This window comes from Felis catus, chromosome A3 (genome assembly GCF_018350175.1).
Source record: "Felis catus isolate Fca126 chromosome A3, F.catus_Fca126_mat1.0, whole genome shotgun sequence".
Classification (NCBI taxonomy): domain Eukaryota; kingdom Metazoa; phylum Chordata; class Mammalia; order Carnivora; family Felidae; genus Felis; species Felis catus.
In genome coordinates, this window is record NC_058370.1 from 25251793 (window position 1) to 25270421 (window position 18629).

Sequence of the window (18629 nt, forward strand, 5' to 3'; positions counted from 1 at the left end):
ACACCTCCAAAATTACCTCTAAAATCTAAACATGAGGGGGCACCTGTGTGGCTCAGGCTTAGTCCGTTAAGTGGCAGACTCTTGATTTTGGCTCAGGTCATAATCTCGAAGTTCATGGGTTCCAGCCCTGCATCGGGCTCTATGCTTACACTGTGGAGCCTGCTCTGGATCCTCTGTCTCCCTCTCTCTGCAACCCCCCTCAAAAATAGTAAGTAAATGTTAAAAAAAATTTTTTTTAACAATAAATAAATAAAATCTAAACATGAGAAAGGCTGTCTGCCACCACCAGCTCTGCAGCCCTGTCTGATAAACGCAACAAGCTGGATGCCAGGCTGATACTAGCTCCCTCCTTGGACATGCCATAGAAGGCTATCAGAGCCCATTACAACTCAAAACCCAAATTTTCTAACTTCAAACTTGCCAAGAAATCTGCACCCATTCACTGACCTTGTACAAGATTCTAAAAGGAGAAAATGCTCTGGAGAGGTGGAAGCAACTGGTATACTTGAAGGAGAATTAAGAAACTAGCAATTATTTGAGCTTTAAAAATTTTTTTAAATTAAAAATTTTTGTTTGTTTTAGAGAGAGAGCACGCGTAGGGGAGAGGGGTAAAGGGAAAGAGAGAATCTTAAGCAGGCTCCACACTCAGCGGGGAGCCAGACAAGGGTCTCCTTCCCATAACCTTGGGATCATGACCTGAGCCAAAATCAAGACTCAGATGCTCAACAACTGAGCCACCCAGGAGCCCGCAATTATTTAAGTTTTAAATATCATCCTTGTTAGTTAACGTTTCAAAGTCTAATCAACTCTGGGGACACAGGCTGATCAAAGCCTTCACCCTAATGGGGAGTCTTTCTGATGGCCTTGTTGAATACCAACTCCTTCTCAAAACTCCGCAGAGAATAGCAGCCAGGCTACACATGTACAAGTCTAATTTTTGCTCTTACAACTATCAGGTCTTTTAAAGCTTATAAACAAGAAACTTACAGTTCCTGTTTATGCATACAGTAAATCATTCCTCAAGTTTATTCCTACTTTCTTTTGTAAGAAATAAGACAACTGTAAAGCGAATTTGCAATAATTATTAGAATAAGCTGTACTTTAAATTTAGTATTCTAAAAGTAATTCTTTTATGACTAAGCTAAGTTAAACATATATCCACTCTTATGTCCCCCTAAAGGGGATTCTGATTCAAATAAAGTGCTTTTAAAAGCACCACATATATTTCCATGTTCCTGGGTTTTCTTTCTCAGAAACTTTTTATATTAATTCAAAGTTTCAAGCACTTACACATTTTGAGTTCTTTCCTACTGTAATATTCTATTATTCTCCAAAAACTATTTGATAAAAATACAGATTCAATCAACACACACATACACACATACAGACTGTTTCAGTTACCTCCACTGCATATCTTGTACTCTGAATTCTGAATATGCTTCTAGAACAGATCACACTGTACCCTGATTATATCTGATTATTTGTTTGTCACTCTAGCTAGATTGTAAAGCATCACAGAGGCAATGACGTGCCTTCACTTGCATTTACCCAATAAACTAGGACAGTATCTGGCACACAGCTCAAGTTAATATATACTTAGCAAATAGGTTTGTGAATGAAGAAAAAGTTTCTAGCTACTCTTATTTTTTAAACTGAAGTATAACCATACAATATTAGTTTCACATGTACAACATAGCGATTTAACATTTGTATCATTATGACATTTACATATATTGCAAACTGATCACCATAATAAGTCTAGTTTCCATGTGTCGTAAGTTAAAACGGTATTACTGACTGTATTTCCTATGCTGTACATTATACCTCATGACTTATTTCATAACTAGAAATTTGTACCTCCTGATCCCCTAACCCATTTTACTGCCTGCCCAAACCCCATCCCCTCCGGCAACCACCATTCTGTTCTCTGTATCTAGGAGTCTGGGTTTTTTGTAATCCACTTTTAAGTGAAATCATGTAGTATTTGTCTTTCTCGGACTTATTTCACTTAGCATTATACCCTCAAGGTCCATCCATATTGTTATAAAGATTTCATTGTTTTGTATGGCTGAGCAGTATTCCAAATACACTCACAACTTCTTTAATCTATTCATCAAGTGACAGATACTTGGGTTGTTTCCACATTTTGGCTATTGTAAATAATGCTGCAATAAACATTGGAAATGCATATATCTTTTCAAATTAGTGTTTTTGTTTTCAACAGATAGGTACCCAGAAGTGGAAGTGCTAGATGTGGTAGTTCTATATTTAATTTTCTGAGGAATTTCCATACTGTTTTCCATAGTGTTTGTACCAATTTACATTCCCACCAATAGTGTACAACAAGGTTCCCTTTTCTTCACATCCTTACCAACAAATGTTATATCTTGTCTTTTTTATAACAGTCATTATGACAGGTATGAGGTGATATATCATTATGGTTTTGATTTGCATTGCCCTGATGATGAGTGATGTTGAGCATCCTTTTAAGTGCCTACTGCTACCTATATATCTTCTTTGGAAAACATGTACATTCAGATACTCTGTCCCATTTTTTTAATCAGATTTTTTAAATTGTTATTGTGGTAGGAGTTCTTTATATATTTTGAATATTAACCCCTTATCAGATACATGATTTGCAAATATCTTCTCCGATTCAGTAGGTTGCCTTTTCATTTTGTTAATGGCTTCCTTCACTGTACAGATGCGTTTTAGTTTGATGTAGTCTCATTTGTTTATTTTTGCTTTTGTTGTCCTTGCCTTTGGAGCCAGATCCAAAAAAAAATTGCTAAGACCAATGGCAAGGAGCTTATCACCTATGTTTCCTTCTAGAAGTTTTACGGTTTATTTTTAAAATTTCTTCTTTACATTTATTTGTTTTTGAGACAGAGAGAGACACAGCACAAGTGGGGGAGGGGCAGAGAGAGAATGACTCACAGAAACTGAAGCAGGCTCCAGGCTCTGAGCTGTCAGCACAGAGCCTGACACAGGGCTCAAATTCACAAACCGTGAGATCATGACCTGAGCCGAAGTTGGATGCTTTACTGACTGGGCCATCCAGGCTCCCCTAGGAGTTTTATGGTTTCAAGTCTTACGTTCAAGTCTTTAACCCATTGAGTTAATTTTTGTGTATGGCATAAACAGTGGTACAATTTCATTCTTTTGTTATGTAGCGGTCCAGTTTTCCCAAACCCATTTATTGAAGACGCCATTCCTTCTTCCATTGTATACTCTTGCCTCCTTTGTCATAAATTAATTGACCATATATGTGTGGGTTTATTTCAGGACTCTTTATTCTGTTCCATTGACTTGTGTCTCTTTTAGGCCATACTACACTGTTTTCATCACTACAGCTTTGTAGTATGGTTTGAAATCAGGAAGTGTGATGCCTCTGGCTTTGTTCTTTCTCAAGACTGCTCTGGCTATTCAGGTCTTTTGTGGGTCCACATAAATTCTCTAATTATTTGTTCTAGTTCTGTGAAAAATGCCATTGCATTAAATATGTAGATTGCTTTGGGTAGTACAGACATTTACACAATATTAATTCTTCCAATCCACGAGCAGGAATATCTTCCTATTTATTTGTATCTTAATTTCTTTCATCAATTTCTTATAGTTTTCAGGTCTTTCACCTTCTTAGTTAAATTTATTCCTAAGTATTTTATTCTGTTGTTTTTTTTTTTTGGCTCTTTTCAGTTTATTGCACAAAGGACTTAAACTAGTCCAAGTTAAAAGCAGACCCCAAATCATCATCTTTACAAGAAGCTATAAGGTTTTTAAACAATGTAACAAAGGACAGAAAGGAAATTCTACCCATTGCGAGGAAATCCTCACTTAAGGTTCAGTGAGCCAAAGGCACTTAAAGCCCATGAACCTTCAGCTGGTTGTCCTTAGCCCGTCCAATCTCTAAGAGGGAGGAACTGGCATATATTCTTTTTTTGTTTTGTTTTGTTTTGTTTATTTATTTTTGAGACAGAGAGAGACACAGCATGAATGGGGGAGGGGCAGAGAGAGAGGGAGACACAGAATCAGAAGCAGGCTCCAGGCTCTGAGCCATCAGCCCAGAGCCCAACACAGGGCTCGAACTCATGGACCGTGAGATCGTGACCTGAGCTGAAGTCGGACGCCTAACCGACTGAGCCACCCAGGCACCCCTGGCATATATTCTTACACTGGTCACCCTGTAGCTAAATTACTTCTCCATATTCTGGATGCTCAATTAAAGTACTATGACAGGCAAATTTCTTCTTAAACACCTTCACTAGTTTTTGTCGTAATCATCAACAATGCTTTAGACAGTAGTAAAGGTCTTCCTGCCATTTCTTTGTTGAATTCTTATATATATAATCCTCAGTGCCAGCAGGAAGCAGATCATCACCCTTACTTGCATCAGCAAAGGGGTCAAAAGAGTAGAGGTTCTGGACAGTGGAAATAAATATGATTTCTTTTCTTTGGTGGAAAAGGCCTATAGGAGAAGGGGTGGGGAAAAGGTGGGGGGAGGTGACAGAGCATCGGGGAAGCAAGCGGGTTCAAGGGGGAGGCAGCTGAGTCCCTCGTGGTGGCTCAGTCACCAGGGCTATTTTATTCTTTTTGATGCAATTGTTAAGTGGGGCTGTTTTCTTGTTTTCTCTTTCTGATAGTTCCTTATTAGAGTATAGAAATACAACAGATTTTTGTATATTAATTTTGTACCCCACAACTTTATTTATTAATTTATTAGCTCTGAGAGTTTTTTGGTGGAATCTTTAAGGTTTTCTTTTTTTTTTTTTTTTCAATGTTTTTATTTATTTTTGGGACAGAGAGAGACAGAGCATGAACGGGGGAGGGGCAGAGAGAGAGGGAGACACAGAATCGGAAACAGGCTCCAGGCTCTGAGCCATCAGCCCAGAGCCCGACGCGGGGCTCGAACTCACGGACCGCGAGATCGTGACCTGGCTGAAGTCGGACGCTTAACCGACTGCGCCACCCAGGCGCCCCTAAGGTTTTCTATATATAGTATCATGTCATCTGCAAATAGTGATAGTTTTCTTCTTCCTTTCCAATCTGGATGACTTCTAGCTACCTTCTTTTAAAAGGGACCATCTGAAATGAAATGCAAATGTTTACCTATAAAGCACTAAGACCAAAAAGATTTGGGATCTCAGCATCAAGGTCCCTAAACAGTACACAATATCCAAATCCATTTCAAAAGCCTTAGTTTCCTTTTCTCAAATATACTACTCTATACTCAACACAGCTAGATAAAAGGAGAGGTTCTTCTGCAACTTCCAGTCACAACTCTAGATCTGAGGTGGTGTCAAATACCAAACATGAGTGTCTACACCCAATCCCCACCCCAGTCGACCCCACCCCACTCCAACCTATAGCTGCCTACTTGTTTAAGGACTAACACAAAAGATCACATTGTCATCTCAACCCTAAACTGGAGAACTGCTCCTTTTTTCAAATCTCTACCACATATGCCATTTAGGGTGCTCCTGTGGCTGGCCCTTACAGACACTACCGCACTTTAATTATTCCTGTCTACCAAGAGTATGGGCTTTCTGAGAGCAGGATCATTCGACAGGCCTCACACTTGATGAACTGGATGAATGTCTGAACTTCTGCTTTGGGACTTGTAAAGCCTTCAGCTCTAAGCAAACTCAACTGCCCTGATTGTTCAATGAGAGAAAACTTTCCTCAGCAGGTTGTGCCAAGTCCCAGGCCTAGCACCCCAAGCAATCTGGTGCTTGATTCACTATCACCCCAAATCCAGAAAAATATCATTTTATGGAATCAAACAGGGCAGGTTCATGATGGAATTCCCTGCACTGATCCTCTCCCACCATTTATATACTTCATTATCCCATGTAACTCCTTTCCCCCTGGCGGAGAAGTTCTCTGAATCTTTTTTTACTTTATCCATAAGTTCCTGAAAGGTACGCTTAGGATGGCTGTAAGACTCCAGTGAAAAAACATATGGGTTATTTAGTTGTGGTAACTTTTTTTCTCTGAAAGAGCCACAGATCTGTTTAACAGATCTGTAGGATCCATTGGGCCAAGCTGTGTCTTTTTCACTGCCTGGAAATCCACACAGCATCTCAGATGGCTCCTAACATAGAACTGACTCTCAGAGAACATCTGTCCCTCCTGATGCAGAAAACTGGTGGATTAGAACACTACCAACACCACAGAAACAGAACAGGAAACAGCCAGAAAGCCACTGAACCAAGAAATCACAACTCTCTGAAAAATCATTTCTGGTAGAAAAAACAACTTAAAAAAAAAATTTCATTTCCTAGCCACCTCCCAACCCCCAAGTGGAATTAATTCCTCTTCACTTGGGGTTTTTATAGCACTCTATACAAGCCTCACTGGGTAAAAATTCTTTACCAACTGGTCCCCCCACTAGGCAGTAGTGCTTCCTAAGGATGGGAACTGCGCCCAACTTGTCACCAAGGTTGCCAGTGCCTAACAATTGGTGGGTCCTCATGACTGACAGCTTGACTAAATACTTCTCAATTACCCAGATGACTGACTTCTTTCATGAAGAAGGCCATTACCCCATTAGCAGGATATGTGCTTCAAGTTTTTCAAAGGTGGGGGAGCCAGATTCTACTGAACCAACCACATTCACTGGTTGTTTGGAGGTAGCCTCACTGGGTTTGGAGGTAGCTGAAGGCATCTGGAAACTGATTGAGTTGGATAAGAGTTCAATCTCTGAGCAGAAACAGAAGTGAGGAAACTGACCACGAAGACAGCATCCCTGAGTATCCAGGAATGAATATTGACATGGGCATATAAAAAATGCCCACTATTGTCATTTAACCCCCACAACAGAGAGGTGTCTCTCAAACTTTAATGTGCATACAAACCACCTGGGGATCTCATAAATATGCAGGTTCTGCTTCTGTAGGGCTGGCAGGGACTGAGAATCTGTATTTCTAACACATTCCCAAATACTCCCATGGACTACACTTTGAGTAGCAAAGTTGTAAAGGAGATATTAAATACTGTTTCTGCAGCTGAAAAAGCTGATGCTCAGAGATATAAGGAAACTTGCTGCATATCACAAAACCAGCAAGTGGCAGAGGTGGAATATAAGTCAGGTCTTCTGATCCTAAGCCCATCATCACCTTTTCCACCGTACCATGCCATTAACCTTTTGACCTAAACAGCCACAACCACGGAGATGTATAGTTTTCCTGCATCCCTCAAATAAGCCCTCCAGCCAGTTTTGCCTTGTATGGAAGAGGGAAAAGGTAGAACTACAAATATCCGCTATGGGAGAATCAAGACGGCTAGATGCTTTTGTCAAGAATTTCAATCATCCAGGGGCACTTGGGTGGCTCAGTCGGTTAAGTATCCTAAACATCTGACTTTGGCTCAGGTCATGATCTCATGGTTCACGAGTTTGAGCCCCGTGTCAGGCTCTGTGCTGACAGCTCAGAGTTTGGAGCCTGCTTTGATCTTTGACTTTCTCTTTCTCTCTCTCTCAAAAATAAAACATTAAAAAAAAAAAAAAAGAATTTAAATCATTAAACCCTTCAGTTAAGACTCCTTAAAGGCCAAACTTTAGTGGTTCCTAGATGTTCATTCTTTTTTTTTTTTTTTTTTTTTTAACGTTTATTTATTTTTGAGACAGAGAAAGACAGAGCATGAACGGGGCAGGGGCAGAGAGAGGGAGACACAGAATCTGAAATAGGCTCCAGGCTCTGAGCTGTCAGCACAGAGCCCGACACGGGGCTCGAACTCACGGACCGCGAGATCATGACCTGAGCTGAAGTCGGCCGCTTAACCGACTGCGCCCCAAGATGTTCATTCTTTTATTAATGAAAGGTCACCAGAAACATAATTTGCTTAAAAACAAAAAACCAAAAACCTGTCTCAGTGATATGGAAATTATCAAGGCCATTTAGTACACAGAATCAAATTAATTCCTAGACAAATGGCTAGCCCTGCATGCTCTGGCCTATGCTGCTCAGACCTTGGCTGGAATATTCAGAAATTCAGCTCTGCTCACTCCACAATTTAAAGGAAACACTGATAAAGAGGAGCACATCCAGAGGAGGGTAACAGGGAAAGAACAGAAATACCTGGCAACAGCCAACGGAACAGAGATCTGTCCTAGAGAAGTGCAGGCTTGAAACATTAAGCACTATCTTCCCTGATTTATCTTACTGAAGGAGGATTAGACCTGTTCTCTTTGGCCCCAAGAGGCAGAATTAGCAATTAGCTTTCCCAATGGAAGAAACGCTGTTCACAATCCTGTACTGTCAGAGCCAGGATTTGCCCCCAGGCCTTGTACCACATTCTTTTTACGAGCCCAAACTGCTTCCCTACAGAGCTACCTCCTCAACCTGGACTGCAAGTAGGCACTACAGGAAGAAAGATCTCAGTTCCAAAGAAAGGTGATTTTATAGTCAGAGCTATCCAAAGACAGACGATGCTGTAGTATGGGAGGATAGAGCACCTAATACAAATCCTGTCAGCAAAGAGGTTCAATCGGAGGTTAATCGCTTGGCAGGAATACTGCAAAGGGAATTTGGGCACCGGATGGGTGGCTGGGTGAAATGAACCTGCCAACCCTCAGAGATGAATTAATCTATTCCTGCTGTATTGTCCTCTAATACTTCATTTGTACACTTACCATGCTTTGCCTTTTATCAGTTACTTGTACATGTATGTGTCTTCCTCACTGAAGTGTGAGCCCTTGTAGGGAGAAAGTAGTGTCTTATCCATCTTTATATCCTTTATTTTGCCCAAGACTATACATGGGAAACCAAGGACACATTGACATCTCTCCTATGTTCCAGGCACTCTGCTAGGCACTTTACATGTATCAACTTATTCTATATCCTCACAAGAATCCTAAGAAGTAAGTATTATTTTTCCCCTTTTTATAGATGGGGATATTGAAACTCAGAGAGGATAAGTAACTGCCAAGGTACTGCTGGTGAGTGGTGAGGCCAGCATTCAAACAGAGAAATCTTTTGCCTAAACCATCATGCTGCCTTCCTCCCGGAAGGAACTCAATAAGCATCTGCTGGTTTCAGCCAAACACCTTAAAAACAGGCTATATTATATCCAGATAGGTCTGTTCTTGTTTCCTGTTGCTAAGTTCAACTTTTCCTTCTAAATATAACCATCTATCCTCAAAATGACCATTCTAAAGTTGTATTGTTTGAAGATCCTCTCACTCTTTTAAAGACAATGGCACAGCATAAAAAATTCTGGGCAAGAGGCCCAAGTTTTCATAAACCTTTCCTACCCAAAGGAATTCCTCAAGACTCCAAGAGCTTCCCTTCTCCCATTCAGCCCTGGCTCCACCTCAGGGCTCTGGACCACTGGAAACAAATCAGGTCCTGGCTTTCTGCCTCAGGGATATAGGGCTCCCATACATCTTCACAAGCTATTTTCCAAGATCTCGCTCTCTGCACACAAACCCAACCATGGACAACACTAAATTTCCCTGAGCAAAATAGTCAAGCTCAAAGGTCCTCACATGTAGCTAAACTTCCAAACAAAATCTATCTTGAATTTCAAAGCACATTATAAACCTCCTGGCAGGCACTTAAAAATATTTAATCTCCCTGCCAAATGGGGCAAAAAAAGATTTTTGTCATTTGAATCAAAGGCACCAGCATGTTTGGACAGCCAACACATAAGGCCTCTCTGACACTCCATCTGTCTTAAGAAGTAAACCAAACCCAATCTGGCCAGCCATTTCTTCAAACAAGAAACTTAAGCGTCACCAAGGGAAATTCCCACTGCTCAGTTCCCTGGGTGAGTTTTGGATTTTCCATCCCAGGGCCTCCGGAAAAGGAGATCCTGCTGACACATGCACCAATAAGATGCTGTACTTTTCTACCTGATACAATGAGGCTAGAGAACCAAAAGGCCACATTCACTATAAATGTAACTTATTAAGATGTCTTCCCACATGCTAACATTTTAAAGCAATTCTATTAAACATGAGAGAGTCACCCTGGCTCCAGCAATGAACAGGACTTAATGATGATGTATTTCCTGTGAGCACACAGCCTCTCTACATCCATCAGACATTTTCAACTAAACCTGAATTAACCTGTAAATGAACTGATTTGCATCCATAAATCCAATAGACATGTATTGGTGTAGGGTGTTTAAGGTACCCAGTCTCATACCCATTTCCTAATCTTACACAGTTCTTGTTAAACTAAAATATGATCCTTTCTACAAGTTGTTTTCATCTTTATTAAAACAGGACAAAAGGCAAATCTGAACCACCTAGGGTAGATACTTCATAACTCATTACAATGCCTTAAGAAGAAAAAAAAATCTTTGATATTTGATCATCTGTCTTAGGGATAAAACTAACAGGGTACTGTGGAAAGGAACCAAGAAAAAAAAACCTAAGTTTGAGTGATTTTTGTCAGTTCACCTAGACTGATTTCCATCCACTTCTCAGTTAAAGGACTTTTCCATTTTGACAATCAAACCAAAGAAATCTGAGTAGCAAGGGGCACCTGCGTGGCCCAGTCAGTTAAGCGGCCAGCTCTTGGTTTCAGCTCGGGGTCATGATCTCGCAGTTTGTGAGTTTGAGCCCTGTGTCGGGCTCCACACTGACAGTGTAGAGCCTACTAGGGATTCTCTCCCTCTCTCTGCTCCTCCCCTGCTCCCATACTATCTCTCTCTCTCAAAATAAATAAGTAAAAAGAAAGAAGAAAGAAAGAAAAGAAAGAAAAGAAAGAAAAAAAAAAGAAAGAAAGAAAGAAAGAAAGAAAGAAAGAAAGAAAGAAAGAAAGAAAGAAAGAAAGAAAGAAACCTGAGCAGCAAAACCTTTACCAGAAAAGTATACTTTCATACCCACAATGTGTCACACTTTTTTATATACTATCTTAGCTCATCTTCACCAAAGGTTATGTGAGATGAATATTATTTCTACTTTATACAAAAGGAAAGGTGATGATATTTAAGTCCCTTGAATGGCAGGGACCATGTCTGGTTTCTCTATATTTCCAGCACTGAGCATGGGGCCTGGGACACAGTTTAAGAGCCTATCACATGCTTAAGAATGAATATGTGCGGTGCCTGGGTAGCTCAGTTGGTTGAGTGTCCAACTCTTGATTTCAGCTCAAGTCATGATCCCAGAGTCATGAAACTGAGTCCTGCATTGGGCTCTTGAATCAAGTGTGGAACTGCTTAAGATTCTCTCTTTCCCTCTGTCTCCACCCCCCCCCAATAAATTAAATAAAATAATTCAATATAAAAAGAATGAATACATGACTAAAGGAAAGGAAAAGAAATTTGGAAAAAATATGCAATCCAAATTTTGCTCCAGGCCCCTAACTAAAACTACTTCCTAGAACACATCTGTGCACCGCAAATAATCTACTTGAGCTTCAGAGATTTGTTTTACTTATTTTTAATTTTTAAGTTTAATTTAATTTTATTTGAGAGAGGGGGCGGAGAGGGAGAGAGAGAAACCCAAGCACGTTCCACACCCAGCATGGAGCCCAATGCTGGGCTCGATCTCACAACCCTGAGATCACAACCTGAGCTGAAATCAAGAGTCAGACGTTTAACTGACTGAGCCACCCAGGCACCCCTTCAGAGATTTGTTTTAAAGGACAATTTATCATCTTTCCAATGTGTATGCCACAAGGACCTGGCCGGGCTGGGCAACAGGGCCGGGCGTGGTCCTATCTCACTTCTTTTCCCCCGATTCAGCACCACACCTTACCCAGGTGGGTGTTTAATGAGCCGAGTGATGACAAAGGTAATGATGATGCCTTCAGCCATCATGGGAGTAAACAGAACACAAGATGCGCACAGCCACCAGAAGAACTGGTCTCTGAATCAAGTTACATCCTCTCTTGAGCCTCATTTTCTTCTCTGTACAATGGGAATAACAGAACATAGTCAACAGATGGTTTCCATTAATTTAATAGATACTTACTGAACATTAACCATATGTCAGACCCTATGCTAGGGGACACAGTGATGAACATAAGCATCCAACCTACCTCAAGGAGTTCATAATCTCACAATGGATGCTGTGAGACTCAGGAAAAAGGAAGTTTTACAAACTTCAAAGGACTACACAATTATGAAGTATTGCTCCTCCTCTGTGTTTCTCAGCTTGATTAGCGGCATCACCATCCACCCAGTTGTCCAAGCTGTAAACCTGGGAATCGTCCTCAACTCCTCCCTGCTTCATCCTGCCCCCAAGTCCCATAAATCACCAAGCCTCTTTTGATTCTCCTTCAGAAAAGTCTGACATGCATTACTTCTCATCTAGTTTTTCACGCTTCTACTCTAGGCCCTTTGTTCCCACCTGAATAATTACAAGTCTCCTTATAATAATGATAATGGCAAGCATTTATTGATCACTTACCATATGGCAGGCATATGCTAAGAGCCTTGCACGCATAACACAATTTAACCCAATAAGGTAGATATTAGTACTCCTATTCACAGAGGAGAAATCTAAGGTTCAGAGTAACCAGCCCAAGGCACCAGCTAGTAAATGATAAATCTATGGCTCAAATCATGTCTATGAGATTTTCTATCCTTATGTCTTAATGGATTCCTGCCTCCAGCCCCTTCCTGGTTGGTCTACACTCCTTACTTACTTTTACGCTGCTGCTGGTATACTCTTTGGAAACCTAAGCTGATCTGTCTCTTCTGCATTAAGACAGCCAGTGGCTCCTCAGCATTTCCAGGTTGAGGTCTGAGGCTACAGGCCAGTCTGCAGTTACTTACCTGCTGTCTCACCCCATATCACTCTCACTGCTCCCAAACTCCCTGCTGACCCGTCTCACACTTCCCTCATCTCTGAAGCCCCCCCTTGCCCTTTCCCTTCCAGACAGGAACCTCCTCCTATGCAGCCTCAGACCCATGTTCACACATTTCAGCACCGACTGGTATGTTTCTCTCCCTTCTCTACCCCTTCCTCTCTTCCTCTTCCTACTCCTTTTCCTCCTCCACTCTCTCACTCTCTCTTTTACACACACACACACACACAAACTACAACAAAAACACACCCACTACCAATCCTGAATTCCTGGAAGGCACACACAGTGTATTTCCATCTGATTGTGCAGATCCCACCACAGTAGCAAGCCAATAAGTGACTAACTGGATGGTATGTGGTGGTGTTAATACCTCACAGCACTATCCCAATAGGCAGATAAGACCTTGATGCTGAAAGACCTCTGGTCTAAAAGACCAGAAGATGCTAAAAAAGAAGGGCAGCTTATAGTAGCTCCTGTCCTCTCAGTCAAACTCAAAGAGACAGACTGGGGGCACCTAGGTGGCTCAGTCAGTTAAGTGTCTGACTCTTGATTTTGGCTCAGGTCATGATCTCGAGGTTTGTGGGTTCAAGCCCCGCATCAGGCTCTGCACTGACCATGAGAAGCTTGCTTGGGATTCTCTCTCTCTCTCTCTGTCCCTCCCTTCCTCAAAATAAATAAATAAACTTAAAAAAAAAAAAAGAAAAAGAAGAAGACAGACTGTTTTCAGCAAAATTATTACAACGAACTGAGATTGGTCCTCCACAGTCTGCTGGTACCCTCTCTAAGCCTCTTGAAAGAAAATTCAATCACCTCTAAAACTGCAAAAACTAAACTAGCTCCAGACCAAAAGACCTCAGAAGAATCTCCCTCTCAGATGGGAGATGAGGTAAAGTGATACCCTCTCCTCCATCACCCTGCAACAGGCAAAGCCTTCCAAAATGCAGACTGCTAAAAACAAAGACTCTAATGAACAATAGAGGATCCTGACTGAGGGAGAGTCATCAGAGAAAAAAAGCTAGAGGCAGCAAAATCTAACCCCGTTCTCCATCTCCAGGGCTACCTACAACTGGCATCCAGGCCACAAATGGACGACAGCAACTCTCTCAGGCCTCCTTGCTCCCACTCTCACCCCTGACCTGTGTACTTTCCAAAGAGCAGCTAGATGGTGTTTTTTTAATTTTTTTTTCAACGTTTATTTATTTTTGGGACAGAGAGAGACAGAGCATGAACGGGGGGGGGGGGGGCAGAGAGAGAGGGAGACACAGAATCGGAAGCTGGCTCCAGGCTCCGAGCCATCAGCCCAGAGCCCGACGCGGGGCTCGAACTCATGGACCGCGAGATCGTGACCTGGCTGAAGTCGGACGCTTAACCGACTGCGCCACCCAGGCGCCCCTAGATGGTGTTTTTAAAACTCTATCAATGATAAGGACACACATACCCTGCAACATCTTGCCACCCACTTGAAATAAAATCCAAACTCTACCAGGAAGTCCAAGGTCCATTCAATCCCCATCTTCCTAGTTCATACCACTCTCCCCTTCAATTGCTACATTCCAGACCCAGAGGTCTTCTGTTTCTTAAAACAGGCCAACCTCCAGGCCTTTTCTTATGCTGTTTTCCCTGAGTGGAAAGCTCCTCCTCTAGCTTTTTACAGAGCTGGTTTCTTAAGGCTCAGTTTAAACTTGACTTTTTAAAAAAGGTCTTCCCCTGGCACCTCTTTTCCCATTCCATTGCACCCTATCAGATCATCTTTTTTTAAGCACCCACCACCACTAGACAATATTTTTTTCACTTATTTTCCTATTTCTGTCTTCTCATTAGGGTGGAAGCTGTGCTTTGTTCATCCTGTGAATATGCAGCAAAGAAAAGCACTCAAAAAATTTTTTCCAGAGTATTTGTTGACTATCAGCAGAGAAGCACCCTCAGGATAAGCTATTCTGTTCTTCTGTTAGAACGAAGAAAACTACTATTTAGCCCCTACTATGTGCTGTAAAGTCACTGTAAAGAAATGATCTTCTTTCAGAGAGGTAAAGTAACTAGCTCAAGGTCACGCAGCTAGTAACTAGCAGACTTCTAAATTAAATACTTGTTTGTGCAGTTCCTCAATCCCTCTCACCTTTGCTTCCCTCTGGGGGCGGGAGGAGGCGTTGTCACCCTATAGTTCAATCTCATATTGCCATAACAACAAAATGATCAAATATCTCTAAACTGCTTTACAGTTACTAAAGCACTGTCACGTTCACCTTAAGAAGAATACAAAGCACTTGCCCAGAAAGCCATACAACAACAGAAGTATATTAAAAGCATGCCTCGAGGTTCACTATCCCCACCCTGACCCCCAGTAGAGGGGACTGGGAAGGAGTCACAGCCAATGGAGGAATGGAGTCCTATTTCTGGTTCAGAGGGATGGGGAAGGGATGGGGAAAGGATGGGGGAAGCCATGGGGAAGCCGTGAGTCACCCGTGAAGGCTTCTGCTGCTACCAGAAACTCTGATAAGCCCTGGCTATGAGACAGCAAGCAGTGAATCACAGATCTGGAAGGCACTTGCTGATGGACGGGGAAAATGAGGCCTCAAGAAGGAAAGCAACTTACTCAAGTTCACTCAGCAAGTGAACAGAGACGGTACCAGGGGTCTCCACTCTCCCACTCCCCTTTTCTTTCCATCAAGGAGGTCTCTCAAGGCGAATTGTGAGTGGGAAATGGGGGAAGGGCTGGGGCAGCTCCTAGACCCCCCACAGAGGGTCAGGAGAAGGCAGGGCGAGGACAAGGAAGGGCACATGAGTTAGGATGGGGGGCAGAAATGAGCCAATAAGGAAGAGACAGCAGTGTCTCGAAGGTGGGTGAGGGCAGGCCTGAGAGAGGAGGAAAAGGCGGAAGAGAACAGAATATAGGGCGGGCGGAGGGAAGTGCTGAGAAACCAGGATCCGAAGGGGCCTGGGGGGTAGGGAGAGCCTGAGGGGAAAGGCAGGAATGAGAGTCTGATGGTGGAGGCGTCCAAGGCCCCAAGGGACACTCAAGGGAGCCAGAGGGGAGGGGTCCGGAAAGGCCCAGAAGGGAGTCTGACCGGGGAGAGTTCCAGGGTCCGGGCAGCCCCCGGGGCGTGTCTGACGACGGTGGAGTCCGGGCCCGGAGAGCCTGAGAGGAGCCTGAGGAGAGTCCGAAGGGACTGGGCCGACTCACCGCGCTTGTTTTTGGTGCCGTGCTTCTTGGCGGCGGTCAGCTCCTGCTCGATCTTCGTCTCCAGGAATTCCTGCTTCTTACTTAGCATCTCCTCCGTGTCCCGTAGCCGCTGGATGGCATCCTGAGGGGTCGGGCCGCCCTTGCCGGCCTTACCCCCTCCGGCCCCGAACAGCTTGCCGAACACCGACATGGTTGCTGCTCGCCGCGCCGGCCTGCGCCGCCCGCTCCGGCTCGGCTCGGCTCGGCTCCAGCGCCCGCTCCTGGCCCCGCCGCTCCCTGCCGCCACAGGCCTCTCCGCCGCCTCCGCCCCGCAGCTGGGCTCGGCCGCGCCACCTCCCACAGGCCCCCACGCCCGGGGCCGGACAGCGTCAGAGCAATACGTCGCTGACTACAACTCCCGGAGGGCAACGCGCCGGCCGTGCCTCAAATCTAATGGAAGGAGGCGCACTGCATGCCGGGAGACTATAGTCTTCCGGCTTGAGGCGCTCCGCGGCGCGTCTTTTTGGTCCAGCTAGAGTCAAAGGGCGAGGTGGCATGCTGGGAAATGTAGTCTCCTTGGAGCCCGTTCTGTAGAGGTAGAAGGACTAGAAGAGAAATAACAATATTTTTCAAAACGTTAATTAGCATTATGTACATTCTGTGATCCAGGAATTGTGCAAAGTGCTTCACACACATTATCACATTTAATTCTCACAAGCCTAATGATAGATAATACTGTTCCTATTTTGTAGGTGAGTAACCAAGACTCAGAGAAAGTGAGTGGCTGACTAGCTTAATTGACTAGTCCTGTCTTTGTTCCTTCTACCTAGAATGCCTTTCTACTCTTTATTCGCCTAGCAGGTTCTTGGCAACCTAGTAGAAACTAACAGCCTTGGCACTGGAGTTAGACTGCAAAGGTTCAAAACGCACCTTGCAACTTAGGCAAGTTACTTCCCCTACTCTGTGTGCCTTCCTGTCTGAAACTGTAAACTAGAAATGATAATAACAAGACCACCTCCAAGTTTATATGAGATAGGTAATGTAAAGTGCTTATTTAGCATGGCCTAGCTAGGTGCTCAAAAAGTTATTCCTTATTCTTGGTCATCATTATACACACTAATAATTAAACCAGGAAGAGACCCAGAACTTTCAAAAGTAGTAGAAGTATTGAAGAGTTTTTTGTCCGTGCATTATACAGATCACTGTGGTTATGGGGCCACATTTCATTGTTTTCCCTTGTCCTTTGCTGTCAAGAATCACTTCTCCCTTGGGGCACCTGGGTGGCTCAGTCAGTTAAGTGTTCAACTCCGTTTTGGCTCAGGTCATGGTCTCCCAGTTTGTGAGCCCCATGTCGGGTTCTGCGCTGGCAACTAGGAGCCTGCTTGAGATTCTCTCTCTCCCTCTCTCTGACCCTCCCCTGCTCATGGTCTCTCTCTCTTTCTCTCTCTCTCTCTCCCTCAAAAAAAAAAAAAAATCACTCTCCATCCATTAGCAGTGAGGCAGCATCTAGTGGCCAATACCTACCCTAAGCCAGCATTCTAATTTGCTGCTTCCAATCTTTTATTTGGAAGTCTTGTTACTTGTCACTTAGCCTTGTATGAAATCAAAGGGTAAACCAGTTCTGAGTGAGGGTCTGAAGTGCTCTCCAATAAAGAAAAAACATAGCTTCTCAAAGTGCTTTTTTATCCCTTTCTGGATCTTCCAAAAATGTGAAGTTGTTTTGAAGAGAGTTTCAAATAAATGAAAGTTTAACTGAAAATTTTCTCTATTATTTCACATACAAGTCTTGTCTCCTTCCCAGACTATGATCTACATGTAGATAAAAACCTACCTCACATTAAAAAGAAAATTTTTTTAATACCTCAGATGTTGTTGTTCTTATTGTAATCAGCCACAGTCCCAGCCTACGTACACAGGGAACCATTTCCAGAGGATGGGAAAGTTTATTTCACCCAACTTTCCAGGTTGGAAGGAATTTTTCAAATGTGAGAGACATGCCAGAACTGTCAAGAATCACAGCTGCATAAATTATGAAACATAAGTCACACTTGTGCTTGTTTTGTAATTGAGATATTGCAAGCTTTTATCAAAATACAAAAATATCAATAAGGAGGCTTCATTAGCGCCTCCTCGTGGCTACAGCAACCCCTCCATACTTAAGCAATTTATTTCCTCCCCTCTCACCTAAGTCATGCTGCAATCAGGCATACAGGTAGCAAAAGACTTGCTGGCTTTGAGCCATGACTCAATGAATATATGAGCAGGAGACACTATAGGCCTTACCACCATCAATGTCTTATATTGCTGTGGGATAAACTGAGGGTGATAGCAGAAGCCCTCATGTCATAACTGGAGCCTAGAAAAACATCTTAGGGATATAGTAACAGAACATTTCGATTTTATCTTGAGTACCAACCCCAGTCAATTGGTGTAGGGTGCTCAGATTGCTGGATTGAGAAGAATTCTGAGGCTGCATCAGGACTCCCTGAAAAATGTGCTGAGATCTATTTGTGATGTCTACCTGGAGTGTGGGATAGGAAGTGGTGATATTTGGGCAAGGTAGCTGCGATCCTGGCTGAGAATCCAACTGCCTTGGTAGAAATTCATAGGGTGGGCTGACTCAACACAGGAGAGCCCGGGGTTTTCCTGGAATTCATTTTTTCTGGTCTCTTGGGCAAATGCACAGCCTTTTCAAGCCATGACTGACTGGT

General features: G+C 43.1%; 1 protein-coding gene across 1 annotated transcript in view; it reads right to left on the reverse strand.

The window, feature by feature from the left end:
• The window catches only part of CHMP4B (charged multivesicular body protein 4B), a 54046-nt gene extending 37782 nt beyond the window's left edge, over positions 1-16264 (reverse strand). Inside the window, exon 1 of the mRNA XM_006929835.4 lies at positions 15940-16264. Within this exon, the coding sequence (XP_006929897.2) occupies positions 15940-16129 (190 nt within the window). The 5' untranslated portion in view covers positions 16130-16264. The remainder of the gene's footprint in view (positions 1-15939) is intronic.
• Between the last annotated feature and the right edge of the window lie 2365 nt (positions 16265-18629).